At 44.6% G+C, this 27,969-nt stretch overlaps 1 protein-coding gene across 2 annotated transcripts in view; it reads left to right on the forward strand.

Annotated features, from left to right (window-relative positions):
* Positions 1–27,969, forward strand: part of AFF2 (ALF transcription elongation factor 2) — a 401,341-nt gene that overhangs the window by 91,514 nt on the left and 281,858 nt on the right. For both annotated transcript variants that reach the window (XM_053273909.1, XM_053273910.1), the window contains exons 2-3: positions 13,947–14,067; positions 26,446–27,333. In XM_053273909.1, the coding sequence (XP_053129884.1) occupies positions 13,947–14,067; positions 26,446–27,333 (1,009 nt within the window). The remainder of the gene's footprint in view (positions 1–13,946; positions 14,068–26,445; positions 27,334–27,969) is intronic.

Consider the following 27,969-nt stretch of genomic DNA (forward strand, 5'->3'; position numbering starts at 1 on the left):
ATAGGTTTTTAAATAGGTATAATTACATTGCAGTACTTTTTCATTTATTCCAAAAGGCCTGAAGGACATCCCAAAAATTGATCTGGATAATTAAATATCTGAATATATGGAAGTGTCAATAGTAAAAGATTATTCTGAGACAGGGTTGGCCTGGAGGCAATAAATTCAGGTATCAGAGACCAAGAATCCTTTCCTTTATGCTGTTCTCAGCATGGTTGCTAGTGGCCTTCATGGTTGCTTCCACACTGATCTGAAGAACTGCAAGCAGCAAGAGCAAAACCAAGGATTGCTTCTTGCATTGGCCAGAGAAGAAGTTTGTCAGGAGCTGCTGAGGTGCGAGAACCAGGAGTCCCACTGCTCAGCTACCTCGTGTGGTGAGCCACCATTGGAGAATTTTCCTAGCCAGTAAACCATTCCCAGGCATTTAGCTGCATCCGCCCACTTAGGCTAGCCATTGGCTCTTCTGAACCAGAAGAGTTCTTAAGGTTGCATCTTTGGACTGGGAGCTCACCAATGCACTAATTGTCTTTCCTGGTTGTTGATATATTCTGACTCTACATAAGAACAGCCCTGCTGGATCAGGCTCAAAGCCCATCTAGTCCAGCATCCTGTTTTGCACAGTGGCCCACCAGATGCCTCTGGGGAGCCCACAGGGAAGATTTATGTGCATGTCCTCTCTCTCCTGCTGTTGCTCCCCTGCAACTGGTATTCAGAGGCATCCTGCCTTTGTGTCTGGACTCTCTCAGCTTTCTCTCTCATTCTGACCGACCCTCAAATCATGGGTTGAGTTGACCCCCTGTCACTGACGACTTTTATGTTTATACCATTCTCTATGTTGTTGTGATGATCCACATCTTTTGTTTCTCTTGTTTCTTGAATATAAAGTCTTCGATGGCTTGGGTCCAGGGTGCTTAAGGGAGCACCTTCTTAGTCATGAATGCTGCCGCCTACTAAGATCATCTGGGGAGGTCCGGTTACAGTTGGCACCAGATCGTTTGGTGGTGACTCAGGACCATGTCTTCTTTGTGGTGCTTTGGGGCTTTGGAATATGCTCCCTGTCGAACTAAGAGCAACTCCATCTGTGTTTGCTTTTCAGAAGATCCTCAAGACACACCTGTTCTCTTAGGCTTTTATCTGAAATTAGTTTTATTCATTCATTCATTCATTCATTCGATTTCTATACCGCCCTTCCAAAAATGGCTCAGAACTGTTTGTTTTTCTTTTGTGAAATTGTTTTAATTTTTTTAATTCTGTGAAATTGTTTTTATTTTGTTTTATGTTTGTTTGTTTTTTAAATTGTGTACAATGCCTGGAGATACACATATCAGACAGTATATAAATATGATAGTGCTAGCCTTGTAGTAGCAAGCATGAATTGTCCCCTTTGCTAAGCAGGGTCCACCCTGGTTTGCCTTTGAATGGCAAACTTTACCTTTAGGCCAACATCCAGGAGCCCCTGGTGGCGCAGTGGTAAAACTGCCGCCCTGTAACCAGAAGGTTGCAAGTTCGATCCTGACCAGGGGCTCAAGGTTGACTCAGCCTTCCATCCTTCCGAGGTCGGTAAAATGAGTACCCAGAATGTTGGGGGGTAATATGCTAAATCATTGTAAACCGCTTAGAGAGCTTCCAGCTATAGAGCGGTATAGAAATGTAAGTGCTATTGCTATTGCTATCTACAGGAGTGCCAAAGTTGCACAGTCCTGATCTACAATAATGACTGGCAGCAGCTTTTCAGGGCCTTCCCCATGCCTACCTAGAGATAAGAAGTTTGATTCTGAGATCTTCTGCCTGCAAGACTGTGCTCTGTCATTGATTGATAGATGCTCCAGGTGGACATAAGAAGCTGTCGTAGGTGGAGACGGACCATTGGCCAACCTAGTGTATTGGTTCATGCAGGAAACACACTGAGTCTTCTGGAGAGGAGTGGCCTCCTGCTGACTATGGGGCTCTTTGGCATCCGTCACCACATCGCCGTAGCGATTACTCGTGTGCAGTTACCAATAGATGGTGAGGAAGGTGCAGGATACTGTTGCCTGGCATTCCTATGAGCTTTTTACTTTCTAGCCGATGTTGCTATACGAAGTGGAAGCAATTAAGGAAAGCTTTGACAGAGAGAGAGAAATAATTTATTGGGAAGTAATTAATCTAGCCCAGAAGTTTCCTGTATAACCCATGAGTGAATTTGCCTTGGTGCTTGTCATGCAGTTTGTTGAGATATTGGGAACCTGCGGATCAATGGAGAGCCATCTGCAGCTTACAGTGGGCATGGGTAGGTCTCTCCTTCCATCTATAATTGATGAGAGATGTGAGGAGTAATCCTATTAAACTGTTAACTTTTCCGGCATTATTGCCCTCAAAGAGTTGTAATGTTAACAAGGGTTTGGCAACTTGCCACAGCACTGTGTGAGCACATCCTCCAGACTGGAGAGAGTCACCTCTTAGTAAATAGGCGGGCTTGGCAGGCAGAGGCATAGCGGTGCTCTGTCATAAAGTGCCTCGCACCTTGACGTTGCCGATTCCTGTGGTGGTTTATTCTATTAGGGCACGATGCAACCAAAGCGAAGCACTTAGAAGCCCCCTAGGATTCAGTAGGAGAGATCTGGGCACATGGTTAATTTTTCCATTGAATCAGAAGCCCACAAATTGCCCTGGCATCCTCTGCCATAAAGGAGCTGCATCCCTCTGCAATGGGGCAGCTCACTGCAGAAATATGTCCCCGAGGGCTGCACAATCCTCAGAGACCTATGTAATGAGCCTGCTCAGAGCTCAGCCAACATCTTATTAAGCAACAGAGCTCACAGGGGGTGAAGGCAGAGTGATTTTTGCTGATTCCCCCCTGCCTCTGTCAGTGCTCTTTGCCATCCAGAAACATGCCCCTGAGGGCTGCGCAATCCTCAGGGACATACTTCTGGATGGCAGAAAGCACTAAAGGAGGCAAGGAGGATCAGCAAAAATCACTCTGCCCTCACCTTCATGTGCTCTGCTGCTCGACAATGTGCTGGCAGAGCCCAGCGCAGCCTCTTGGTGCTGGGACACAGCTCCCCTATGGCAGCAGATGGCTGTGCCATAAGTGGGCCAGAGGGATTAGTAGCCCTAGTCTTTTGACTTAAAGTAAATGCTATTGATTTCCATCAGATTTGCTGTCACATGCTCAGGCCTGAGGGTGGGCATGTACCTTGTTTGATAGGCAGACAGAAGACCCAGAAGCCAGGCATTGTAAAGTTTCAATCTATGCACAGATTTATTTATTTTTATTTATTTTTATTTATTTTTTACATTTTATATCCCGCTCTTCCTCCAAGGAGCCCAGAGCAGTATACTACATACTAAGGTTTCTCCTCACAACAACCCTGTGACGTAGGTTAGGCTGAGAGAGAAGTGACTGGCCCAGAGTCACCCAGCTAGTCTCATGGCTGAATGGGGATTTGAACTCGGGTCTCCCCAGTCCTAGTCCAGCACTCTAACCACTACACCACACTGGCTCACTGAATGCAGCTTGACACCACCATAATGGCAGCTAAAACAATCACCATATGAGCCTTTCCTGGCTTGTGATAGGTCTCTCAAATCCTGCTCTCTGCCCTGCCCTTGGTGAATATTTGTCTGGGATGTCCTTTACACCAAGAATGGGGCCTTTTTTGTGGTGACATCTCAGCTCTGCAACTCTCATTCCAGGTACATTTGGCAGGCTCCAATCCTTTCTGTTTTTAAGTGGGCAGTTAAGTAACTTCTGCTTTGCAAAACATTTAATGGCCTAATTTGCCTGGGATTTTACGGTGTATTTTTAACGCCCCCCCCCTTTATAATGCTTTTCCCCCCCAATTGTTTTAATCTTACTTTTTATTAACCATCTTGGGATGATTTAGTCCTGAAGGGCGGGGGGATAGTTTTTGTTTTTGTTTTTGTTTTTAGAATTAGATTAGTTCAAATTTCTCAGGAGTGAGGATGTACTTTCAAGCATGTGATCTTATGTATGTTAAGTCCATTTATTGGAATATAGCAACTTGCCAAAATACAAAATCTACCATAAAACAAGAAATTTACACATTGAACATTAAAAATTGTGACATCAGGGAAATACCAAAATCTCTATAGTGATCCACAATTATCCGTAATATTATTTTAAAAGAATGCAACAGGAGAGCTTGAACAAGAAATGTTGCTGTCCTAAATGTAACATACTTTAGAGCATTCTTTAGCAAAAACAACTTATCTTGGGGAGAATATCTCATCCTTGAAATGAACGGTGGATTCATATACTTAGCACGGAGGTGTCTGTACACTTCACATTCAGTTATAAAAAGGATATGATCTTCAATGGACTGGAGATTGCAAAGGCAGATTCAATTTCTTTTGGTGGTATAGTGGTTAGAGCGTTGGACTGGTACTGGGAAGACCCAAGTTCAAATCCCCATTCAGCCATGAAACTCACTGGGTGACTCTTGGCCAATCACCTATCTCTCAGCCTAACCTACTTCACAGGGTTGTTGTGGGGATAAACATAACCATGAATACTGCTCTGGGCTTCTTGGAGGAAGAGCGGGATAGAAATAGAAATAAAATTAATTCAGCTCTCCCATTCTGCAAGAGGAAGAATATTCAGTCAGGCTTGGGGAAAGTCTGTTCTTGGGTTCACATCCATTAGCTCCCTTGCATAAGTAGAATCAGCATAAATTGGTGGGAAAATATGTATGGAGAATGGGTTTGATTTTCATTCTCTTATCTTGGCTCGCTCTTATGTATATGATGACTGAAGCATATTCATATAAAAACCGTAGGGATATAGCAGGCCTGATGGTCAGAATTTGATGGTTTCTGATCTCATGGCACATGGTTTCCTGAACTGATTAGTGATCAGTGTCATTTATCAAAACTCGGGATGGAATAATGTGCTTGTGTGGTTATGCTGCATTGATATCAGCCCAGGGAGCCTGAAAAGAATTGCTAGGAAGGAGGGTAATTGTTGCATAAATCAGAGTCCAATCACTTTGTAATCAGAATGTCCGCACTGAACATGTGATTGTTGAAGGCTGTTACATAAGGCTAAGAAAAGAACCTGGGTGGAGTTGCCGTTAGGACTTATTTATTAAACAGAATAATGACTGGTGGCAATAATCACAGTTTTCTCTTCAAGATGGATGTGGCTGGAATTATTTGCACACATGTTACAGGCGGAGGTGGCATTTCAAGAACAGATCCCTGGTTCCTTCCCAATTGTCTATTTCATTTTAACTAAAAGTGCTTGGGAAAGATTGTTCTGAATGTGTTAACAGAAATTAAGAAAGCCCATTCATCTCTTGAAAGATGACACACGTAAACAATGCTGGTGATTGTAATGTTGTTCAGAATGAGTTATTCAGGGCACATTTGGACAGCTATTAAAATACTCTCTTGTCAACTTGTATTTCACATGTGGGAAAGTGAAGAATGAAATTGGAGGGGGGAATTCAAAAGCGACAACAGTGACAGTAAACCTCATTAAATTGTGTATTGCAAGGCAAGTTCATCCCCCAAAATTCTGTATTTAGCTGGAGATGAAATTTAACACATCTAATGAAAATGGCATGGGCCCCCTTTCTCCACCCCCGTGCATAAACTGATATAATATTCTAACGGTAGTACAGACATTCATATATCTAGTCACTGAGGTTTGAAATCCACCATTGGAGTTATTGCTTATCATATTGAAGGGGGAAGCTGTAACAAATTTAAGTACACATGTGTGAAATTCATTAGGGAATCTTGGCACCAGATAAATTACATCCAGGATAAAGGATGTGGATTAGGAGGCTGTGTGAGATAGGTACCCCGCTGAGACTCTAAGGAGAATCTGAATGTAGTGTGGAGGAGGAAGGATGGGGTTTCAGCTTCAGTTCTGAATTTCCCTGCTTTTAAGAGAAGAACAAAATGTGGATTTTTGTTGTTGTTAAGGGTAGGTTTTCTCATGCCTCCAATTACTCATCTCAACCCCTATATTTTATTATGAGAGACTGAAGTCCTCTAAAGGAAAAACTACTAGGGAATAGATGAAATGGACCATTTTGTATTTCTGGGAAAGTCATACAAAGCAATACCTAGTACAGAGATATGGTTCTATGTTTGGAAGAAGTGGGAATCAGTAGAACATCTCTCTACATCACAGATCATTTTCTGGGCTCTGCAGGAGATTCAGCCAGAGGTTGCTTGATCAAGGTTCTGGAATGGCATATGTTCACTCTAAGGTTAGGGCTGAAATTTCAAAAAAAGATTTTAATTCATAGTGAGTTTCACAGTTCTTCGCAAGGAGAAATGCCTGCTGTTTCTGTTGGCTATTGTGGTGTTTTGTAAGGGTGTGCACAGACTGGTCATAGTAGTTTGGTCCAAATTCATCCCCAGATTTGGTTGAACTGAATGGTGGGCCCCCAAACTGGTTCAGTTGAACCTAATGGTAGGGTTCAAGGCAGTTTGCAGTTGAACTGCTCAAACCAACCCAGTTCGATCACAAACTGGTCCATGCACAACCCTAGTGTTTTGTTTGTGCAGTTACAAAGGTTGCCTGATTTTAATTCAGAACTGTTGACCACAATCTGTTTTAAAATAAAATAAGATATATCTCAGAGTGTTCCAAACCTTCTATAGACAAGTGAAATTTCACATCCTGGGAGTAGCACTGAAACTTCACAGTGGGTGAAACTGGAAGACAAAGCTTCTGAGCATTTTCAAGTGAAATCAAATGAGATCCTACAAGAGAAGTGAAATTTCTTAAGGTGGGGTTGCCCTAATCTTATCTTGACATTCTGAGAAGGTGATAGACCTTTGTTTCAATTCAAATTGACACTGAGACAAGATTCTGACTTGCAAAATATTGTTCTGGAAAGAAAACAGATTTGAACATCTTAAGAGAAGAGCAAGAGGAAAGACAAGATATGAACACCCCACCCCCAATTTTAACTCTACACAAAAAATTTCCATAAGCTGCCTGTGGATCTGGTGTGTGGGGGGGGGGTGCTTTTGTATAGAGGCTTTTATCTCAATTTTGTCTCAAGCCTGCTGAGGTTCATGGCATTGCTTTATGCAAATCTTTGACAGATTTAGAACTTTGACGTAGATTAAAAATGGTCATCTTGAGAGTTTCTGTATGTAACTCTTGAACATCAAAGACTGAGCAGTTTACATTTCATAGACAAAGCATAATTAATTTTGAAGTTCAGTGGTAGATATTTACTTAAAAGAGGCATTCATTCTGAAAAATAGCAACAATGGGTAAATGCGTATAAATGAAATACACATTTCTTTCTGTTATCTTAATGTGCGGTTCTGTGATTTATCTGATTCAGCTGTCTGTTAGGAGGTAATATTTATTTATTTATTATTTATTTATTTATTTGATTTGTATACTCAAATAATTGAGTATATTGCTCAGCAATCAAATTGGCACCAACAGAAGTGGTAGTTTGCTGAGGAGAAGGTTTTCATTTTAAATTTTCTAGTCATAAATAATTGACCCAGTATAACCATGAGCAGTGTTCTCTCTAAGATGTGTGTGCACTCATGAGTTTTTTGATGTCCACTCAGTTAATTTATAGATCCTGCTCAGGTTGAATCAGGAAAGCCCCACTATGAATATGCATGCAACACACACTGCCTTGATACTGCCACCCAGAACAAAACTCATTTGACCAGATGAAAAAGAATGAGAGGGAACACTGGTCATGAGGACTAGAAAGCTGATTTTATTTTAACATGTAAGCTAGCTGATGTCCTGTTACAGACTTCTGTCCTTACATGGGTATATGAAAATCACCCCTGGCTGTCAGAACTGTCTTTCTTCCTTAACATTTCCAGTTTCAAAAGAGGTTTGATTCAATTTCTTATTTTATTGTATTGGTGATATGTGTCACTGCAATATGACAGCCTTCCTGGTGTTTATAAGCATTGGTAGAAGAAAACAATTCTTAATTTGCAAAATAAGTACTGGTTCCAAACTTAGCTTGGACATCACAGCTCTTGAAGTTGTTTTGGGTGGTATAGAAATATGTTAAATAAATATTAAAATAAAAGCACCCATCCATATCAAAATCTCCTTTTTTGCATGCAAATGTATTTTTCCCCCAATACAAAGCTCCTTTCCAACAAATAATTCTTTCCCAGTGTGGATTTCGAAGTGGTACAGAGCTGTGAGAGAACTGTATCGTATCCGAATCGGCACATTTGAATCGGCATCATATGGGAACCATGGGGTGGGGGGTTCAAGGTAGCTTCATACACTGAAAATCTTATGCTTATTTCAGAGGAAGTTCTCTTTGGGTTGCTATATTGGGATAGTCAAGGAATTTAGACACACACCCTTCTCCAGTTATCACAAGTTATTCATGGGTCACTAGATGTCTCTAGAGAACTCTGAAATTGGTACTGCTCCCATGTCATCACAATGCATACCTGGTGCATACCTGGATCACGTATCCTGGGATGAGCAGGAGTGCTACAATTTCCTGAAGATTGTGGATGGGTTTCTACCATCTTCAGACTCTGATTCAGCCTTTGGGTATGTAAGCAAACAAGCTTATCTTAGAATAACAGACGGTGTGAATGGGATAAAGCCAAACAAAAATTATGACATCCAGACATGCCTAACGAGGGCTAGTCTGAAATCCCTCACCTTCTTCAGCACTGCTGAAACGCGCTTCTGGTTTCAAATCATTCTTTTCCCTATCACTCATTGTGAAAATGCTGCTTATTCCTTTGAATAATGAATTCACTTGCTCGAATGAACAAACTTGCCCTCATTCTTAACTGCCCACTTTTCCCCTCGTAGCATCATCATGTAGCCAAATCTAATGGGGTTATGACTTTATGTACTGATGTTTGGGATAGTCATTGCATCAGCTGTAGCATCATTATATGGGTCTCGTTAAGTATGTGATTCGTGATTAGGTAGGATCACCCACACACCTAATTTAGAAAAGTTGCAGAAGCAGATGCCAGGAAATGTAAAGCCACCAAACTGTGCAGTTTGGTTAATGTCTTGGGCAGGGCTGCTCAACTTCGGCCCCCCTGCAGATGCTGGCCTACAACTCCCATAATCCCTGACTATTGGCCACTGTGGCTGGGGATTATGGGAGTTGTAGTCCAAAAACAGCTGGGGGGGGAGTTGAGCAGGCATGGTCTTGAGATATGTTTTTGGGGGAAACTCATACTCATTAAATAGCTGGTTTTATTTGAAATGAGTAGCTTTCCCTCACCCCCTTCTTCTATTATTCTTGGAGACTATTCCCACAACCAGGAAAAACCGGACTAAGGGAGCCTAACCTGGTTTCTCCTGGTCATGTGTTGCAGAGGGAGCCACACGCTCCTGGCAGCCACCTCTCAAAGTGCCCCTCCCCATAAAAGAGGTTAGCGGAGCATGCACTAACCAATCCTGATTGTGTGTTGCTCTGCGGCGTGGCGACTCATGAGGAGACTCCTAACCGGGGGGGCTCAAACAAGCCTCGTGGCATCAGGGGGCTCCCCGGCATGCCCCGCGCACTCGCGCATGGCATTCTGGGACTTCCGGGGGCTCCATGACGGAGCCGGCAATCATGCGGGTGGCCAATCCGGGCCTCGCCGACTGCTCGTGTGTGGGGCAAGTGGGTCAAGCCCCTCTCTCCCCACAGAAGCCCTGCAGGCTCTCCACACGCCTTGTGCGGAGAGCCTCTTTGTGTTTCCTCTGCTCTGTGTTTGCTTCTCGTGATTTAATAAGAAGGATTTCTAAATCCATTTTAGCTCAGAATCATCTCTAGCTTTTTTCACTTGTAAATCTCAAACAGCAAACTTTCAGCACTAACTAAATAGATGAACTTCAGGTATTCAAAGACAGTAGTCCGACTTTGACATTACGTTGTCCGTCCGTACAGGTGTCTGTACACATGGACATGGCTTTTGTCTGAATGACTGTGTTAATTTTAAAGTGAACCTGGGCACAGACCTCCTCAGATGCAGGGTACTTGGTCGGAAGTGTACTACTGTACTTCTTTTGAATGTAATAGGGCCACTCAGACGACCAGCATTAGGGGAGGAACAGCCTCCTCCCCTAATTTGGGAGATCTATGTGCTCCCGATTTCCGACTGTGTGTCAGTTAAAAATAAGGTCAGAGTCAGGGAGCTTGATTGTGAGCTAAGCCCCAGCTGGGTAGGACAGTTTTTCTTCCCACCTTGTTCTGAAGCTGGGGATGAAACCTGAAGCTGGGTGTTGGTCTTACCCAGCGAGGGCTTAGCTCACGCTCAAGCTGCCCACTTCTGACCTTGTTTTCATCGGACACATGATCGAGGACCAGGAGTGTGCTGAGCTCCTGGATTTGGGTACGTGACTTCCCCTACACTAATGGTGATCATGTGAACTGCCCCCTAATGTGTGAATAGGGCTGTTAGCTCTGCGTATCAGTCTGAGCATTGCTGGTGCTTTGCTCTGTTTTTCTTCCATGTCCAAACAAGCATCTTTACCTAAGGCATCATCATCAAGGAGATGGATATGTGGTCACCGGCAGTCTCTGTGGAGCTTGTGGGTTCAAACTCAGCCTGCCTGCATCCTGGGAACTTTAATTGAGTAGATAAAGAGGTCCTCGCAATTATAAAGCTGCAGTAAGTATAACAAGAGGCTAAATACATCGCTGTGGTTCTAATTAAACAGCGCTTCAGATTAGTAATTGTGGAAATTGGTGACTTTATATCCTGCAAACGTGGTATCACAGCACAGCTCATACCTCATTATATCTCACTGTGTGAATCTTTCAGTACGTCGGCATGCTGAGCCGAAAAAGCAAGTGTTGTCGATATTTGGTTATCTTGCTGGTGCAGAGAGGCTGGATGGAGATTAACTTCATTCCCAGCAGAGATGTGAAAGTACATTGTTCTTTGTCCCTGTGTTTGGAAAGTGAGTTCTCTACATGACTCTCTGTGTGTGTCTGTGTGTGTGTGTGTGTGTGTGTGTGTGTGTGAGAGAGAGAGAGAGAGAGAGAGAGAGAGATGTCAGTTGTATAAACTACTTCACAGGGTTGTTGTGAGGAGACACTTAAGTATGTAGTATACCGCTCTGGGCTCCTTGGAGGAAGAAGCAGGATATAAAATGTAAATAAATAAAAATAAAATATGTTGGTCACATTTTGTCACTGGTTGCATATGAATGGGAGACTAGAAGTGTGAGCACTGTAAGATATTCCCCACAGGGGATGGAGCCGCTCTGAGAAGAGCATCTAGGTTCCAGGTTCCTTCCCTGGCAGCATCTCCAAGCTAGGGCTGAGAGAGACTCCTCACTGCAACCCTGGAGAAGCCATTGCCAGTTTGCGTAGACCAGAGATTCCTAACCTGGGCTCTTCCAGAGGTTTCTGATTGATCTACAACTCCCAGCATTTGCAGCTATAATTTATTATGGCCGGGAATGCTGAGGCTCTGGGAGTTGTAGTTCAGCAGCATCTGCAGGAACCCAGGTTAAGGAACTACTGGTGTAGACAATAGTGAACTAGATGGACCAGTGGTCTGACTCGGTATAAGGCAGCTTCCTATGTTGCAATTCACATACTCAGTTTCACGTTGATTGATGGATTAAGTGCCATCAAGTCGGTGTCGACTCTTACATAGGAACATAGGAAACTGCCATATACTGAGTCAGACCATTGGTCTATCTAGCTCGGTATTGTCTTCACAGACTGGCAGCGGCTTCTCCATGGTTGCACGCAGGAACCTCTCTCAGCCCTATCTTGGAGAAGCCAGGGAGGGAACTTGGAACCTTCTGCTCTTCCCAGAGCGGCTCCATCCCCTGCGGGGAATTAGTGACCACATAGATAGATTTTCTCCAGGATGATCTGTCTTCACCTTGGCCTTTAAGGTCTCACAGTGGTGCATTCACTGCTATCATAATCAAGTCCATCCACCTTGCTGCTGGTCGTCCTCTTCTTCTCTTTCCTTCAACTTTCTCCAGCATTATGGACTTCTCAAGAGAGCTCGGTCTTCGCATAATGTGTCCGAAGTATGATAGTTTGAGCCTGATAATTTGTGCCCCGAGTCAGAATTCTGGATTGCAATTTCATATACTCACTCCTTTTATTTGACAGGATCTCCTAGGTGAGTATCCTACATCTTCTACTTCCTAGAAAGCAAGTTGTTACACTGGTATAGAAGCCCTTATTTTGATGGTGCAAGGCAGCACCATGAAGCTCCAATAAATCATGATGTAATTATCTAGTAGGATGTCTTGCTGCGTAGAACTGAATTTTGAAATCAAGTTTTTGATTTGTTTTCTCTTCAAAATAAAGGAGCGCAGAGACTTGTCGACACAGGCATTAAAAAAAAAGAAAGTGGATTTACTGCTACAACTGCTGTATTCCATTTATTGTGTCTCTCGGCTACTCAGAGGACAGACTATAATTATGTACATTGATTTGAGCAATTATAGAGCTTGATTTTTATTAATCCTTTTTTTAACCTACTAGAAAATAGAAAAAAACACTATATTGCTTATTTACTATATAATTATGTTTTAGTAATGATTTGTGTCAGGCTGGATTAGGATGGTGAAATTTAATTAAACACGCGAAACAGCAATAGAAGTGATTTTTTAAATTAAAACAATACTCCTGTTAAAATATTCCGGATGCATAAATTTCTCATATTAAAATGTCTCGTGCGTGCACACACACACACACACACCAAACACTCCTGCTTCTGTCGATATACACAGAACACTTTTAACCACTAGAACCACAGTGGTATATTGCCTGTGGGAGAGGCCACATAGCTCAGTGGAAGAGCAAATGCTTTGCATTAGGAGGTCTCAGGTTTGAGCTTCAGCATCTTTAGCAACAGGAGCTTGGGAAGCAGAAGTGGGAAAGGCCTCTAGCCAAGACATTGGAGCACTGCTTGGAGCAATACAGTCTAGCAATCGGGCTAGACTGTATTGGGAGGAGAGCTGGTCTTGGGGTAGCAAGTGTGAATTGTCCTCTTTGCTAAGCAGAGTCTGCCCTGATTTGCTTTTGAATGGGAGGCTACATGGGTGAGCAGCACCGTCAGATATTCCCCTTAGGGATGGGGCTGTATCTCAGTGGTAGAACATCATTTTGCATGCAGAAGGTCCCAGGTTCCATCCCATTTCCAAGTAGGGCTGGGAAAGACTCCTTCCTGAAACGACAGAGAGCCACTGGTCTATATTTGTATCTATGTAATGGCACAGCGGGGAAGTAACTTGCCTAGGGAGCAAGAGGTTGGTGGTTTGAATCCCCGCTGGTTTTTTTCCTAGACTATGGGAAACACCTATATCGGGCAGCAGCAATGTAGGAAGATGCTGAAAGGCATCATCTCGTACTGCGCGGGAGATGGCAATGGTAACCCCCCCTGTAGTCTACCAAAGACAAGTACAGGGATCTGTGGTTGCCAGGAATCAACACCAACATGACAGCACAACTTTACCTTTACTTTAATCTGCTTTGGGAACTTGGTTGAAAATTAGTAAATAAATATTAGTCGTGTAAATAATGCTGGTCTGAGACCAAAATAAAGGTTATTGATTTGTTTGATTCATTGATTGATTGCCATATAAATATTAGTCATATATTAGTAGTAAAATCTGGTGAATTAGAACAGGGGTTCCCAATCAGTGGTACCCTAGATGTTGCTGAACTACAACTCCCATTATCCCCAACCACAACCACCAGCAGCTGGGGTTGATCTGGAGTTGTAGTTTAGCAGTATCTGTTGTACCATTGGTTGGGAACCCCTGGATTAGAAGGTCTTCAGCAGAGAAGCCAGTGTGGAAACAGCTCCCCGAGTATACCAAGTTTGCAGAAATGTAACATTGCACAACAGTGTGGACCAGCAGCTGAGGAATCTCCCCATGTGGATGGCGCGCTTAAAGAAGTTGGTTCAGTTGTCACCTAAAACTGGTAAGAACCATTTCAGAACGAAGAATCATGGGCTATCTCTTTGTTTTTAATTTCCAGTCACTATGAACAAGATCGGAATGCCCTCAAGAGGAAAGAGTGGGAGAGGAGGAACCAAGAAGTCCAACAGGATGAGGATCTCTTTGCATCTGGCTTTAATCTCTTTGGGGAACCCTACAAGGTAAATCGGCACCTGCATACTGAGCTATATTTGCTGTTAATTTAATCTGGAGCTATTTCCCTTCCTTCCTAAAGCTTAATCACACCTCAGCCCCTCAATGAGGGCAACACCACTGAGGGTGTCTATTTGGGGGTTTTGTGAGCTACAGAATGAGCTTCTGCATGAAATGCATGGATTAGTTTAATTATCTGTGGCCCTCTGGGCAGGCGTGGTGTTCTTTGGTGTTCCATCCATCCAGCACTTTGAAGACTTCTGGCTCCCAATGTTAAGTAGTAATCACATCAGCAGTAAAACAATTCAGTGGTAATTCCCAGAACCGAGATTTCTAATCAGACTTAATGCTCATTTCTTGAAGATGAAGTCACTGCAAGAGAGACAGTGGTGAAATTGACGCAGCCCTAATAATAACAGTTTCCCTAACACCACTGAAAGTTTTATGTTTGGACCTTTCCCCCTCTCCACCCTCATCGCTTCCAAATGATCCTTAATCCACAGCTTGTCTTCACGCAGCTAATTTATGGAATTTACTGCCATGCGATGGAGTGATGGCCACTCTCTTAGATGTCTCTAAAGGAGGATTAATCAAATTCAAGGAAGAGGAACATAGGAAATTGCTTTAAACCGAGTCAGACCATTGATCCATCTAGCTCAGTATTATCTACACTGATTGGCAGCTGCTCTTCAGGATTGGGAGGAGAGCTGATTTTGTGGTAGTAAAGGTAAAGTGTGCCATCGAATCAGTATCAACTTCTGGCGACCACAGAGTCCTGTGGTTGTCTTTGGTAGAATACAGGGGGGGTTACCATTGCCATCTCCCACGCAGTGTGAGATGATGCCTTTCAGCATCTTCCTAGATCGCTGCTGCCTGATAAAGGTGTTTCCCATAGTCTGGGAAACATACCAGTGGGGATTTGAACCGGCAACCTCTGACTTGCTAGTCAAGTCATTTCCCCGCTGCACCAATAGGTGGTAGTAGCAAGCATGAATTTTCCCCTTTGCAAAGCAGGGTCCACCCTGTAAGATATTCCCCTCAGGGGATGAAGCCGCTCTGGGAAGAGCAGAAGGTTCCAAGTTCCCTCCCTGGCAGCATCTCCAAGAAAGGGCTGAGAGGGACTCCTGCCTGCAACCTTGGAGAAGCCACTGACAGTGAGTAGACAGTACTGAGCTTGGTTCAGTACTGAGCTTGGTAATGGCTTGACTCATTGTATGGCAGCTTCCTATGTTCCTAAGATTACAGTCCCCTGCTTAACTGAGCAGAGAGGCACCTTTTAAAAGTGGTGATTCTCTTTATTTAGCGGGGCTATCTTTTGGGGTACAGGGAGCCTTATTTACTTACTTACTTACTTACTTACTTACTTACTTACTTACTTACTTATTTCTATGCAAACTGCTTTGGGAACTTTTGTTGAAAAGTGGCATATAAATATTCGTACAGGCAGGAGTTTTTCCCAGCCCTACCTGGAGATGCTGCCAGGGATTGAACCGGGGACCATCTAAATGTGAACAGATGCTCTACCCCTGAGCTCTGGCCTCATTCCCTAAGGGGAATATCTTACAGCAGACAGTGCTCACATGTACTCATCTGTCCAAATGCAAACCAAGGTGAACCCTGCTTCACAAAGGAGGTAATTCCTGCTCGCTACTGCAAGACCCTCTCTCCACCCTTCAAGAAGCCTCCGAGAAGCTTCCTTGAAGGCGATTAGTCATGATGGCTTTATTTAACCTCTGGATACCAGTTGCTGTGCAGGGGGGCACATCCAGGGGGCACTGTATGCCCTGCTTGTGGGCTTCCCCAAAGCATCTGATTGGCCACAAAAATACTGGACTGGATGGAAGGTTCATCTGACCCAGCAGGGCTGTGCTTATGTGCATAAGAAATTTATACCTGTTGACACACAATTCTTCCTGAAACGAGGCAAACCCTTCCTGTTTGCAGCCCTAACTGACCAAAGCTGTCGCTTGGGAGTTCTGAAAATGTTCTGCAGGCCACTGGGGTAGCAAGGATTCTCGTAACAATCCTCTGAGGAGTTTTCCTGCCTGTGATTTCCATCACCAAGGGATACCCCACCCCGAACATGTCTGCAGCTTTGATGATCACAAAAGCATCCCCTGAAGAACTCAGCCAAATGGAAATGTGCGTGCTTCTTTTCTCCTCCCAATCAACGGCAGCCTTTGACAGGCGTCGCTGTTTATTTCCATCTTCGATTATGAGCAGATCTCAGGGCGATGGGGCTTTGAGGTCTTCCCTGGTCTTTGGAAATATGCTCAGTGACCAGATGTGTTTGTGATGCTATTATTTCATGGAGAATAACGTTCAGTAATTTACCAACCCAAGAAGCTGATGTATACCGAGTCAGAAAGTGAAGGCCAGGAAGTCAGAAAATGATCCTTCCTCAGAACTGACACGCCCCTTCCGAATGTGTTAGTTCTCCTTCATACCTTCCGTGTTGGTCACTGAAGTTTTCCTAGCTAATCACTAGCTTGTTCACATGCCTCCCAGCCTGGGCAGGCAAGCCAGGAGCACTCTAGATTTTTGTAAACGTTTGTAAACATTGAAGTCAGAAAGTGAAGGCCAGGAAATTTGGGGCACACAAAAGGAAGCACTTATTTCACAGAGCACATAATGAATCTAAGGAATTCTCGGCCATGGGATGTGGTGCTGGCCACTAGCTTGGATTGCTTTAAAAGGGGCTTGGACAAATTTGTGGAGGACAGGTCTATCAGTGGCTCTTAGTCGGTGGCTATAAGCCACCTCCATACTCAGAGGCAGGATGCCTCTCAATACCAGTTGCAGGGAGCAACAGCAGGAGAGAGGGCATGTCCTGGCCTCTTGCCTGTGGGCTTCCCAGAAGCAACTGGTGGGCCACTGTGTGAAACTGGATGCTGGACTAGATAGGCCTTGGGCCTGATCCTGCAGGGCTGTTCTAATGAGGCAAATAATTGTGAAATTACCCATTAAAAATAATTAGGATTGTTCACACAACAGCTGGTAGGGTAGGAGGAGGTGCCCAGCTTGCGTAGGACAGCTGGGTGCACTCCCAATTTTCAGTTGTGTTCTTGCAAACATTAAGATTGGAGGTGTGGAGAATGATCATGTGTGAGGTGGCAACAAGTTAATATGAGTGCAGTGATCGTGTGCAAGGTGGCAGCTAGTTAAGATGAGTGCCAGATTTTGTACTCCGCATTTTACTGAGTAGGATGGGAAGTCATCTTACCCAGCTAGTGCCTCACACACAATCATTTTCCACACCTCCGACCTTCATGTTTTCTAGCACACAGCTGAAAATCGGGAGCACATCCAGCTGTCCTATGCAGGCTAGGCACGGCTCCTACCCTACTGGCTGCCGTGTGAACAAGCCTAATGATTTATGTATTTTTTTTGCTAATTTCACAATTTTAGCAGAAACGCCATTATTGAATGCCACATCACCCAACTGGCCCAGTTATCCAAATGCATTGTTATTCCACCAGCTTTGTTATCCAGCTTTGTATCATTATTCTCGCAAGTGAAGATTCCCCTGCTCATCTGAACTGTTGGTTTTCTGAAGTGTTTGGGTTGTCAGCTCCTTTGGATAAAATTCAGATCAGACTCTTTCATCTGGATATTGGCATTGCTGTGGAAGAGTTCAAGCTGAGAAATTGAACCCTGTCATTTCAATGTAGAAAGAGCCTTATGGGTGAATAAAAGAGTAAGAGCGAAGGGATGAGGCAGTTAAAAAAAAAACACCATAGAAACTATAAAAATGAGAGAGAAGAGTAGAGGGATGATACTGACAAAGAAAATAGTATTTTTCCCCTCAGTAGTCCGTATGGGTGTGAGTATGAAAGTGGTTATTCAATTTCAGCCGCATTGATTAGAATCACCTGTATCCCAATATATTAATTGGCCAGTTGGCCTTTTACATGGCCTTTTCAGCCAGTTGCTTGAAAAGAGGTCCCAGATGGTGTGGAATGTGGCCAGATCGTTGTGGAAAGAATTGTGTGGAAATCTTTTTTTTTTTTTAAAGCAAATCTGTGTTCAGTGTCCTCTTATTTGAAACAAGAACTTATCTTGTCTGCAAAAGTGCTTCTCCCCCAGCACGGGAAACAAGTGATTCGAAGGAACTGAAACATTAGCCCAAGTATCACAGGCGATTTGGGCCTTGATGTTGGATGGTGGGGGTACGAACAGCCATAGTTAGTTGGAGAGTTACTCTGGGAAAAGGATTCTGGTTCTGAATTTAAAAGTGTTTTCGAGTAACGGAGCCAAGAAGGAGGAAAGCACACATTTTCCAAATTAACAAGAATTCCAAACGAGTGTGGATGATACAACTAAATGAGTCACCAACCAGACATGTAATTTATGTCTTGGAATGCTCAGGAAATGCACTTCCTGAGGGAGGTGAAACAAAGATGTTTCTTTGTGGTCTCTGCACAGCCCACATATAGGACTTGTGTCTGCAAAGAACAAGCCTTGGAACTTTCTAGAACTTTAGCCAATGAGCTGGTACTTTTAAGTCTACTGCCCATGCTATCCTGCTCTGCTCTCTTCTGACCCCTGTAACCCTAGAAAGCTTGTCCATGGGTTCTGCCCACATGGAGTGTTGTAACCTTATTTTCCCTTCTAGGCAATGCCTGTTGCCTGTTTCACCTTTCTGACTCATTTCCTTTTCCTCAGTTACTGAGTGCCATTATTGAGATCCAAAAGCCACATCCCTGATCCCTTACAAATGATAGCTGGTCTTGTGGTAGCAAGCATGACTTGTCCCCTTAGCTAAGCAGGATCCACCCTGGTTGCTTGTGAATGGGAGACTTGATGTGTGAGCACGGCAAGATATTCCCCTCAGGGGGTGAAGCCGCTCTGGGAAGAGCATCTAGGTTCCAAGTCCCCTCCCTGGCAGCGTCTCCAAGACAGGGCTGAGAGAGATGCCTGCCTGTAACCTTGGAGAAGCCACTGCCAGCCTGGGTAGACAATACTGAACTAGATGGACCTATGGTCTGACTCAGTATATGGCCGCTTCCTATGTTCCTATGTAATTTAATCATGGGCACCAGAATAACCTTCTAAAAAGACTAGCCACAGAAGCTCAGGGATCCTGAGTCCCTCTGGTTCCTCTGTATAGTAATTCAGTCAGTATAGGTGTTGCCAGCCTTTAATTTCCTCTGGTTCATCCCACCCACACCTCCCTGGGGATGGAGACATAGCTCAAGGGTAGAGCATCTGCGTTCCTGGATTCAATCCCTGGCAGCATCTCCAGGGCTCTTTCCAGACAGGAGGCTTTACCATGGGATTAAAGTAAAGTAAAATGTGCCTTCAAGTCAATTCTGACTCCCGTCGCCCACAGAGCCCGGTGGTTGTCTTTGGTAGAATACAGGAGGGGTTGACCATTGCCTCCTCCCGTGCAGTATGAGATGATGCCTTTCAGCATCTTCCTATATCGCTGCTGCTCAATATAGTAGCAGCGGGGATTTGAACCAGCAACCTTCTGCTTGTTAGTCAAGCATTTACCATGGGATTAAGGGTGGTAAAATACTGTAATATTGGATCTTTTGAATATCGGATATTTTGAATTTGCCCCAAAACCTGACGTAAAAAGTGGAATTTGTTTTACCCCCGGCAGAAATCGGGCTAAGCTCCAATGTGCAATGAAAAACCCAAATTGTGTATGGAGTGCTTCCCAATCGCTCACAGAGACTTTGGAGTGAATGTGGACAATATGTGAATGCACACCTGCCCTTCCGAAGTAAAATCGCTGTCTGGCATGGCTCTTGGTAGGGCTGGGAGAGACTCCTGCCTGCAACTGCAGAGAAGCCACTGCCAGTCAGTATAGAGAATAGAGAGCTAGATAGACTTGAGGGTCTGACTCAATAGAAGGCAGCTTCCCATGTTCCGGTGTGCCTACTGGTTAGTGCCTGTAATATTACTGATGATTAATGATGTTCTCCTTTCTCTTCCCCTATTCCATGTGTGCTGTTTTGTAGAGAGATAGGGCATTAGTTCAGTGGTGGCATCTGCTTTGCATGTAGAAGGTTCCGGGGTAGTTCCTGGCAGCATCTCCAGGTGGGGCTGGGAAAACTGCATGCCCGAAACTTTGCAGTAGCTGCTGCCAGTCAGTGTAGAGTCTAAAAGCAACAGTAGTTTAGGGAGAGGAGGTTGGCATTTGTTTGTTGGGGCTGGCATTGTTTGCTGGTCAATGACCGAATAAACTTATCGTGGTTCAAATTGTGGGTCACTTGATGTGGGGGAAAGATCGACACATCGCTAATAATTGCTTTCACTAATATTGCTAATTAAATGTAATATAATAATCAGTGCATTGAAGATTGACCTCGCCCACCCACCCCACCCACCCCCCACAAGGCCACAGTTGGGTCTGGCCCACCCAGGTATTGAGTTTATGCTGCTCTAGTGTCAACAGTATTGAGCTAGATCAGGTCTGCTCAACTTTGACCCGGCAGCTGTTTTTGGACCACAACTCCCAGCATCCCCAGCTGGAGTGGCCATTAGTCAGGGATGATGGGGTTTGTAGGCCAACCTCTGCAGAAGGGCCCAGTTTAAGCAGCCCTGAGCTAGATGGACCAATGGTCTGACTCGGTAGAAGACAGCTTCCTATGTTCCTAACAACATGGTGAAATAAAAGCACCCTCTCATTATGACTGCCCACCACAAAGTCCTTTCACCCTGCAGTTCTGCTATTGAGACGTTACTGGGCTGTCGGACGTCTCCGTTTCCTCCCCTCTGCAGACGAACGAGAGAAGTGAAATCTGCACAGCAGAACTAGACCTGTCAGCCTGGAAGAATCTAGGTGGCAGCAACCTATCTGGCCCCCTTCACACATGTGCTGGCTCAGCAATACTGCAGGAGGGAGGGAGGGGGAGAAGAACAAGCAGCCGAGTGTTCGGCGTTTGCATCGTAATTCCTCCCGGTCCCTTAAGCACAATGGAATCTCCTTGTTTTAAATTTGGGGGAGGGTAAGCCGAGACTAGCATTGGCTGTGGTCCAAATGGTTCATTGTGCTAGTTTGAAGGAGACGGGTCAGGCACAAAGAGCTTATTCTTGGCTTAAATGGAATGTCTTTTTTTTTTTTTTAATGCTACTAAAAATGACCGACTTGGGTGGGGGGGGGAGCCCTGTTCCTTGTGTACATTCTGATTCTTCACCTTCTACAATTGATTAAGTTAGTTTAATAATAAATGAATAAATACGTTCCTAAATATTTACTTGGGTGCAGAGTGCAAGGATTCCAGCTCCTCGGAAGAAAAAAACCTGCATCTTTTCCTTCTCCTTAATCTCATGCTCCACTGAAGGTATATTCTGGCCACTTCCACACAGGAGGAGAGCTGGTCTGGTGGTATCAAGCATGAATGGTCCCCTTTGCCAAGCAGGCTCTGCCCTGGTTTGCATTTGGATGGGAGGCTGCACGTGAGCACTGGAAGATATTCCCCTTATGAGAAGGGGCCACTTTGGGAAGAACATCTGCCTGCTTGCATACAGAAGGTTCCAAGTTCCCTCCCTGGCAGCATCTCCAAGATAGGGCTGAGAGAAACTCCCGCCTGCAACCTTGGAGAAGCTGCTGCCAGTCTGGGTAGACAATACTGATGGACCAATGGTCTGACTCGGTATATGGCGGCTCCCTATGTTCCTATCCTCCTCTTAAAGGGGAGGGGATGTAGCTCTGCTGTTTGCAGGCAAAAGGTCTCGGGTTAAACCCCTGGAATCTCCATGCAGGGCTGGGAAGGAACCCTGGATAGCACCCTAAGAGGTACTGCCAGTTATTTATTTATATCTATGTACACCACTTTGGGAACCTTTGTTGAAAAGCAGTATATAAATATTTGCCACGTTGGCCGTAAAAAGCAGTCTTGGGGGCACCAATTTCAATTGTAGCTGGGGGAGTTGGGATCTAACTCTTGCATCTCATGTCACAGCTCCAGTCCAAGTAATTTCCCAGAGCTTCTGTTACCTCATGGCAGCTTTGGAAATTTGCGTGCGCAAATGCAGCGGGGCCCGGGGAAATTTTCATGGCAGCTTTGGAAATTTGTGTGTGCAAATTTGCATGCGTGCAGGAGGGCTTTAATTTGGGGAATCAGCACAGAGGAAAAGAATCGTCTGGGGTTTTTTTGCAAAGAAAAAGAGGTTTGGAAAACTCCTATATCATGTCCAGTTTGGCACTCTGGGGGAGCTTGAGGTTCCCCCTTCCAATAGATTTTTGTCTGTCTTCAGGGAATTACTTCTAGTTACTGCTGAGCTGTAGGCGTTTTGCTAAACACAGCAGTTACTTTATGGTAAAATGTTCTCTCTGTGTGTGCAAGCTTCTCATTCCTTTTTAAGTGCACCTTGGAAGAAAAGCAGATACAGTCTAGGAAACCGAGCACAGAAACACTGAAGAGGAAAACATAATAATGCCAAAAATGAGTAAGCATTTGCTTAATAATTGCTGCACTTTACAGAAAATAACTGTGAATCATTGATTTGCAAAACACACGCTGTGCAGTTCCAGAAAACAGAGCAGAGCTACTCTTCCAAATATAGCTGACGACTTTATTTATATGTTTCTTTGATCAAAGAGCTTCTAAATGCACGTTTAGGACAAAGTTACCTTTGTCAAATAGCCAGGCTGGCCTAAGGCTGAAGATCACACCAGGTAACCATGAGAACATAAGCCCTCCTGCATCAAACCAAGGCCTTTGTAGTCCAATATCCCATTTCCTACAGTGCCCACCAGAGACCTCTGGGAAGCCCGTAAGCTGGAGATGAAGGCATGCTCCCCGGCCTCTTAATCTGGAAGTGAGTGGCCATTGATAGACTTGGGCCTAGTTCACACAATCATTCTGAATCTAGGTTTAATGTGGATTATCAACATTTGCGTGATCAAATAACCCATGCCAAGATGGGACTCTTGGGCACTTTGGCATGGGTTCACACAATCATGTCCCTGTTGATAATACACATTAAAAACAGTTTTCTAAATCAGGATATAGTGTCCAAAAGTGTACAGAGTTTTCCAAATGTGGCCATACCATTGATTTGTATAAGGGCATTATAATATTAGTTGTATTTCCTGTCCCTTTCCTGATGACCTAGGCATGGCATTTGCCTTTTTTTCATTGAGCTGTCCACTAAGAACCCCAGATATCCTTTTGATTCATCACCAACAGCTCAGACCTATCAGTATATATGTGAAGTTGGAATTTTTGCCCCACTGTGCATCACTTTACACCTGTTTACATGGAACCACATTTGCCGCTTAGTTGTCCATTTACCCAGTTTGGAGAGCTCTTCACAATACACTTTGGTTTTTCAGCACCCTGGGCAGCTTGGTGACTTCTTCAGACTTGGCCACCTGCTTCTAAATCTCAACTCCAAATCACTTATGAAGAAGTTGAAAAGCACCGGTCCCAGTACAGATACTTGGGGGAACCCCTTTTTTACTTCCCTCCATTGTGAAAATTGTCCATTTTTTTCCTGCTCTCCACTTCCCGTTTTTTAACCAGTTACCGATCCAGAAAGGACCAATCCTTGTGTCCTCCGACTGCTAAGCCTATTCAAGAGCCTGTGGTGAGGGACATTGTTGAACATGTTCTGAAATCCAAGTATACATTGTCCACTGGATCACCTCTGTCCACCTGTCTATAGACACTCTTAAAAAATTCTAAAAGGTTAGTGAGTCACAATAGTCTCCATGTACATTCCGAGTGGAGGAAGAATTTCAAGGTAAGGGAGCTTTCCTACAAGTGCATCCAGATATTATGAGCAGTGAAAAAGTCGTTAACCACACAGCCCTAGAGTCCACAGTAGCAAAACTCTGTTTTGAAATTTTATTCCTGACCGTACAATTATAGGGCCGTTCCTGAGTTTTCTGAATTTGATAATCCCCATGCCTGTTGATGGCTCAGGGCTGAAACCACAGCATTGCTCTCTAAATTGTATTTCAAAAAGTTCTAATCAATCAACAATAGTTTTACAGAGAGGGAGGGATTGAAGTAGTTGACTTCTGAGCATGTACCATCAAGAACTAGCAGCCTCAAGTACCTAGTATGAGTGCAGACTGTGCAGTCATAACATTTGCATGAGAGCCTAGTAGTCTCATAAGAACATAAGAAACACCCTGCTGGATCAGGCCCATCCAGCCCAGCATCCTACTTCATGCAGTGGCCGGTCAGGAATATCTGGGAAGGCTGCAAGTGGAGAAAAGAGGACATCCACCCCTTCCTATGGATGTCCCCTAGTACCTGGTGTTCAGGGACATGCCACCTCTGATCTTGATGGACATATACAACTATCCAGGCTAACAGCTGTTGATAGCCCTATCCTCCATAAATCTGTCTAATCCTGTTTGTCTAGATTGGTGGCCATGACCACATCCCATGGCAGCAAATTCCATAGTTTAACTACACCCTTTATAAAGAAGTACTTCCTTTTGTCTCTGACTTAACTTCTATGGAGGACCCTGGGTTCTAATACGATGAGAGACATAAATTCTGCATTGAGGGCAAAAGAGTTCTCCTCTGAATCAGGGGTGTGCACAAAACTGGGGAAACCAGTTCGGCTTGAGTCGAACCAGACTTAACTGGGTCTGGTCAAGTTTTGTGCACGTTGAGCTGGGCCCCAGTTTGGCTCAAGTCCGAACTGGTTTGGGCCCAGCCCAAGGGATGTGGGGAGGGGATTTTTTTTTAAAACGAACCCTTTGATGTACTACCACCATCAGTGACTTCAGGGGTTCTGCCATGGCCACAGGGTTTTTAAAAAAGCAAGGGGTGCTGGGAGCCCCTGAAATTACCATGTTTGTGCAGAGCCTGAAGTGGAGGAGAGAGGTGGTGACCCGACCCACCATCCCCCTGCGGCCTGCTGGCTGCTCCTTCCAAAAAGAAGAGGCATGGAGTTGTCCTTGAACTACTCATCAGAGCGGTAACTGCAGAGCGTGCAGCGATAGGGGAGAGGCGATGGTGATCTGACCCACCATCTCTCCCTGTGACCAACCGGCCACTCACTGCTCACACCAGGACCATGCTATCGTTTAAATGGCCTACACACACACACACACACACACACACACACACGGAGCCATTTGTAAGCCGGAGGGAGGCCGGCTGGAGGAGGAGAAACCAGTGGGGTCACACATGCACGCACCCCACGGCTGCGGCAGGACCCCCGAAGGCTGCCAGAAGCAGTAAGTTGGGAGGAATTACTTGCAGAACGCCCTAGCTGGTCCAGGGGGTTTGGCTCAACCTCGAGCTGAAATGAGCCTGGTCTGGCTCAAGGGTGAGGCCTGGAACTGGGTCAGGTCGATGTCAAACCGGCTCGAGGTTCAGCCAGTTTGCACATCCTTACTCTGAATGCAGCCAACATTGTGAACTGGGAGAAAGTCAGGCTCTCAGGATCTGCTCCAGTTGATTCTGCTGAATAGGATTTGACAGATGTCCACTAAGAGCAGGGCCTTCTTGGTGGGGGGTAGGAACATAGGAATCTGCCATATACGGCGTCAGACTATTGGTCCATCTAGCTCAGTATTGTCTACACAGACTGGCAGTGGCTTCTCCAGGGTTCCAGGCAGGAATCTCTCTCAGCACTATCTTGGAGATGCTGCCAGGGAGGGAACTTGGAACCTTCTGCTCTTCCCAGAGTGGCTCCATCCCCTAAAGGGAATGTCTTGACAGTGCTCACACATGTAGTCTCCCATTCATATGCAACCAGGGCAGACCTTGTTTAGCAAAGGGGACAAGCTATGTTTGCTACCACAAGACCAGCTCGCCTCTTTAAGGTTCCCTCCCCTGAGAAGTCCGCCAAGCTCCTCCACTGTGTGACTTTAGGCACATGACGACAACCTGACATTTGTAAAGGGCCTATGGGCATATTTGAAAAATTGCTTCTGTGCACTGGTTCCAGATCTCTTTGGCTTTTGCGGCATTTGAAACCCAGTTGAATTAGTGTCCTGCTACATTCTGCTGTAATGATATGGCCATTGGATTTCATTATCATAGGCGTCTTTATTGTTTGTTTGTTTTTAATTAGATTTTTGTTGTGCGTATTCATTATAAGGTTGATTGTCATTGATTTTGGGGTTACCAACCCTGAGTTTGTGTTTAACAATGAAGGGCAGAATATAATTTTTAAAAATAAAAATAATCTGAGCCTGTTGTTTTTGAACTTCAGGGGCATCACTAATTAAAATGGCTGTCTTCTTTTAAATAGGCATGCTAAAAAGTGGCCTGCTGATTTATTATTATTATTATTATTATTACTTTCAAAAAAGGCTTTTAGACCACTTTTCTCCCCACAGGACTCAAAGCACGAGCTCGTTAAAAACAGTACAAATCCAAACTAAGAGCAAAAACTGCAAATCAATGACTTCATTGAGACAGGTTCACTCTTACCATTGTCTTTCTTTAATATTTTAGACTAACAAAGGAGATGCTCTTGCCAACCGTGTCCAGAATACGTTGGGGAATTACGATGAAATGAAGGATTTGCTAACCAACCATTCTAACCAGAGTCACCTTGTTGGGATCCCAAAGAACTCGGTGCCGCAAACCCCAGTTGATAAAAATGAACAGAGCTTCTTCCCAGAACAAAGGAACCGGATGATCCCGCCCCACCAGATCGGTGGGCACACTTCGGCCTCAATGCCACCCCCTACTTCTGTGTCATCAAGTTCCAGTTTGCTGCACGGCCACCAGAGCAGCAGGAAATCCAGGACTGATTGGTCACGGGGCAGTCACAGCTCTAACAGTGGCCAGCCAAGTCAATCCGGTAGCCAGCAGAGTAGGACAAAGCATAGCAGTTCCCATGAGCCTGCCCAAGGCAGGTATGAGGAGCTCTACACGTGTCAGAGTGAACAGCATAAAACTGGAGGAGCCGAGGAAGCCAACACAACTCCCTCATCCTCCCATTCTAGGAGGCATAACCATTCAAAATCGACGGTGGTGGAACACTCTTATAAAGAAAGCAGCCATTCGAAATCTCCAGTGGATCTTGACTTCCTGACCCATGTCCCTGGCTCCCCACTTCCTTCAACTTCGTTATTGTTGGCAAATAGTCTTTCAACTCCAAACTTTCCTCCAGGACTTCACTGTAAAAGCAGCATGACACAGCAAAAGCCTACAGCTTATGTGAGGCCAATGGATGGCCAGGACCAAGTCCCAAATGACTCACCTGAACTGAAACCGCCCATAGAATTGGAAAGCATCTATGGAAACCAGTCCTTTGGAACGCTGCTGGAAGGAAAGGCCCCTGGATCCGGCTCTAAGAATAAACTACCAAAGCTTACTATCCCACAAGTCAGTGAGGTAAGGCTGTTTTCCCCTCCGCAGTATTTATGACTCTTGCACACCTTTGTTTTCTATTAATGTGGTCAATCCCTTAGTCCAGCTTTCATTTTCCAACACACCACCCAGAAGATCTAGAAGATAGTGGCTACAATCTAAAGCATGATTTGGGCATGCTTGAAATCCATACTTCAAAAATCGAGGTACCTGGTAGCCACTGGGACAATTATTGGCCTGGCCACTCACACCTGGGTTACTTATATGAACAGGAAGTCGATTGCTCTTCCTCCCATAGGTGTGCTTTTGGCAAGACTTGGGCACTGTCATCTTAACTCCCTGAGAAATCAGATTTCTTTGCTAGTGAGGCAACAAAATGGGAAGGCAGTGATTTGGTTCAACCGTAATAGCATGTGCCAGCTAGAGTAGTTGGTACCATCCTACAGGACAAATGCTCATTGTAATTTTCAACTAGAGTTGGAAAACAGGTGATAGCACTACAAGACTTTTCAGCTTTCAGGATCTTATCGTGTTTTGATTGTCCTGGCCATTGGTCCTGCAGAGGCCAAATTCCCAATGGTGTTTTAAAAACCTAGGACATATCTTAAAAACTTGAAAACTGCTATAAAGTTGTATTGATGTCAAAGAGATGGAAATGAA

This window comes from Hemicordylus capensis, chromosome 11 (assembly GCF_027244095.1).
Source record: "Hemicordylus capensis ecotype Gifberg chromosome 11, rHemCap1.1.pri, whole genome shotgun sequence".
In the NCBI taxonomy this organism is placed as follows: Eukaryota; Metazoa; Chordata; class Lepidosauria; order Squamata; family Cordylidae; genus Hemicordylus; species Hemicordylus capensis.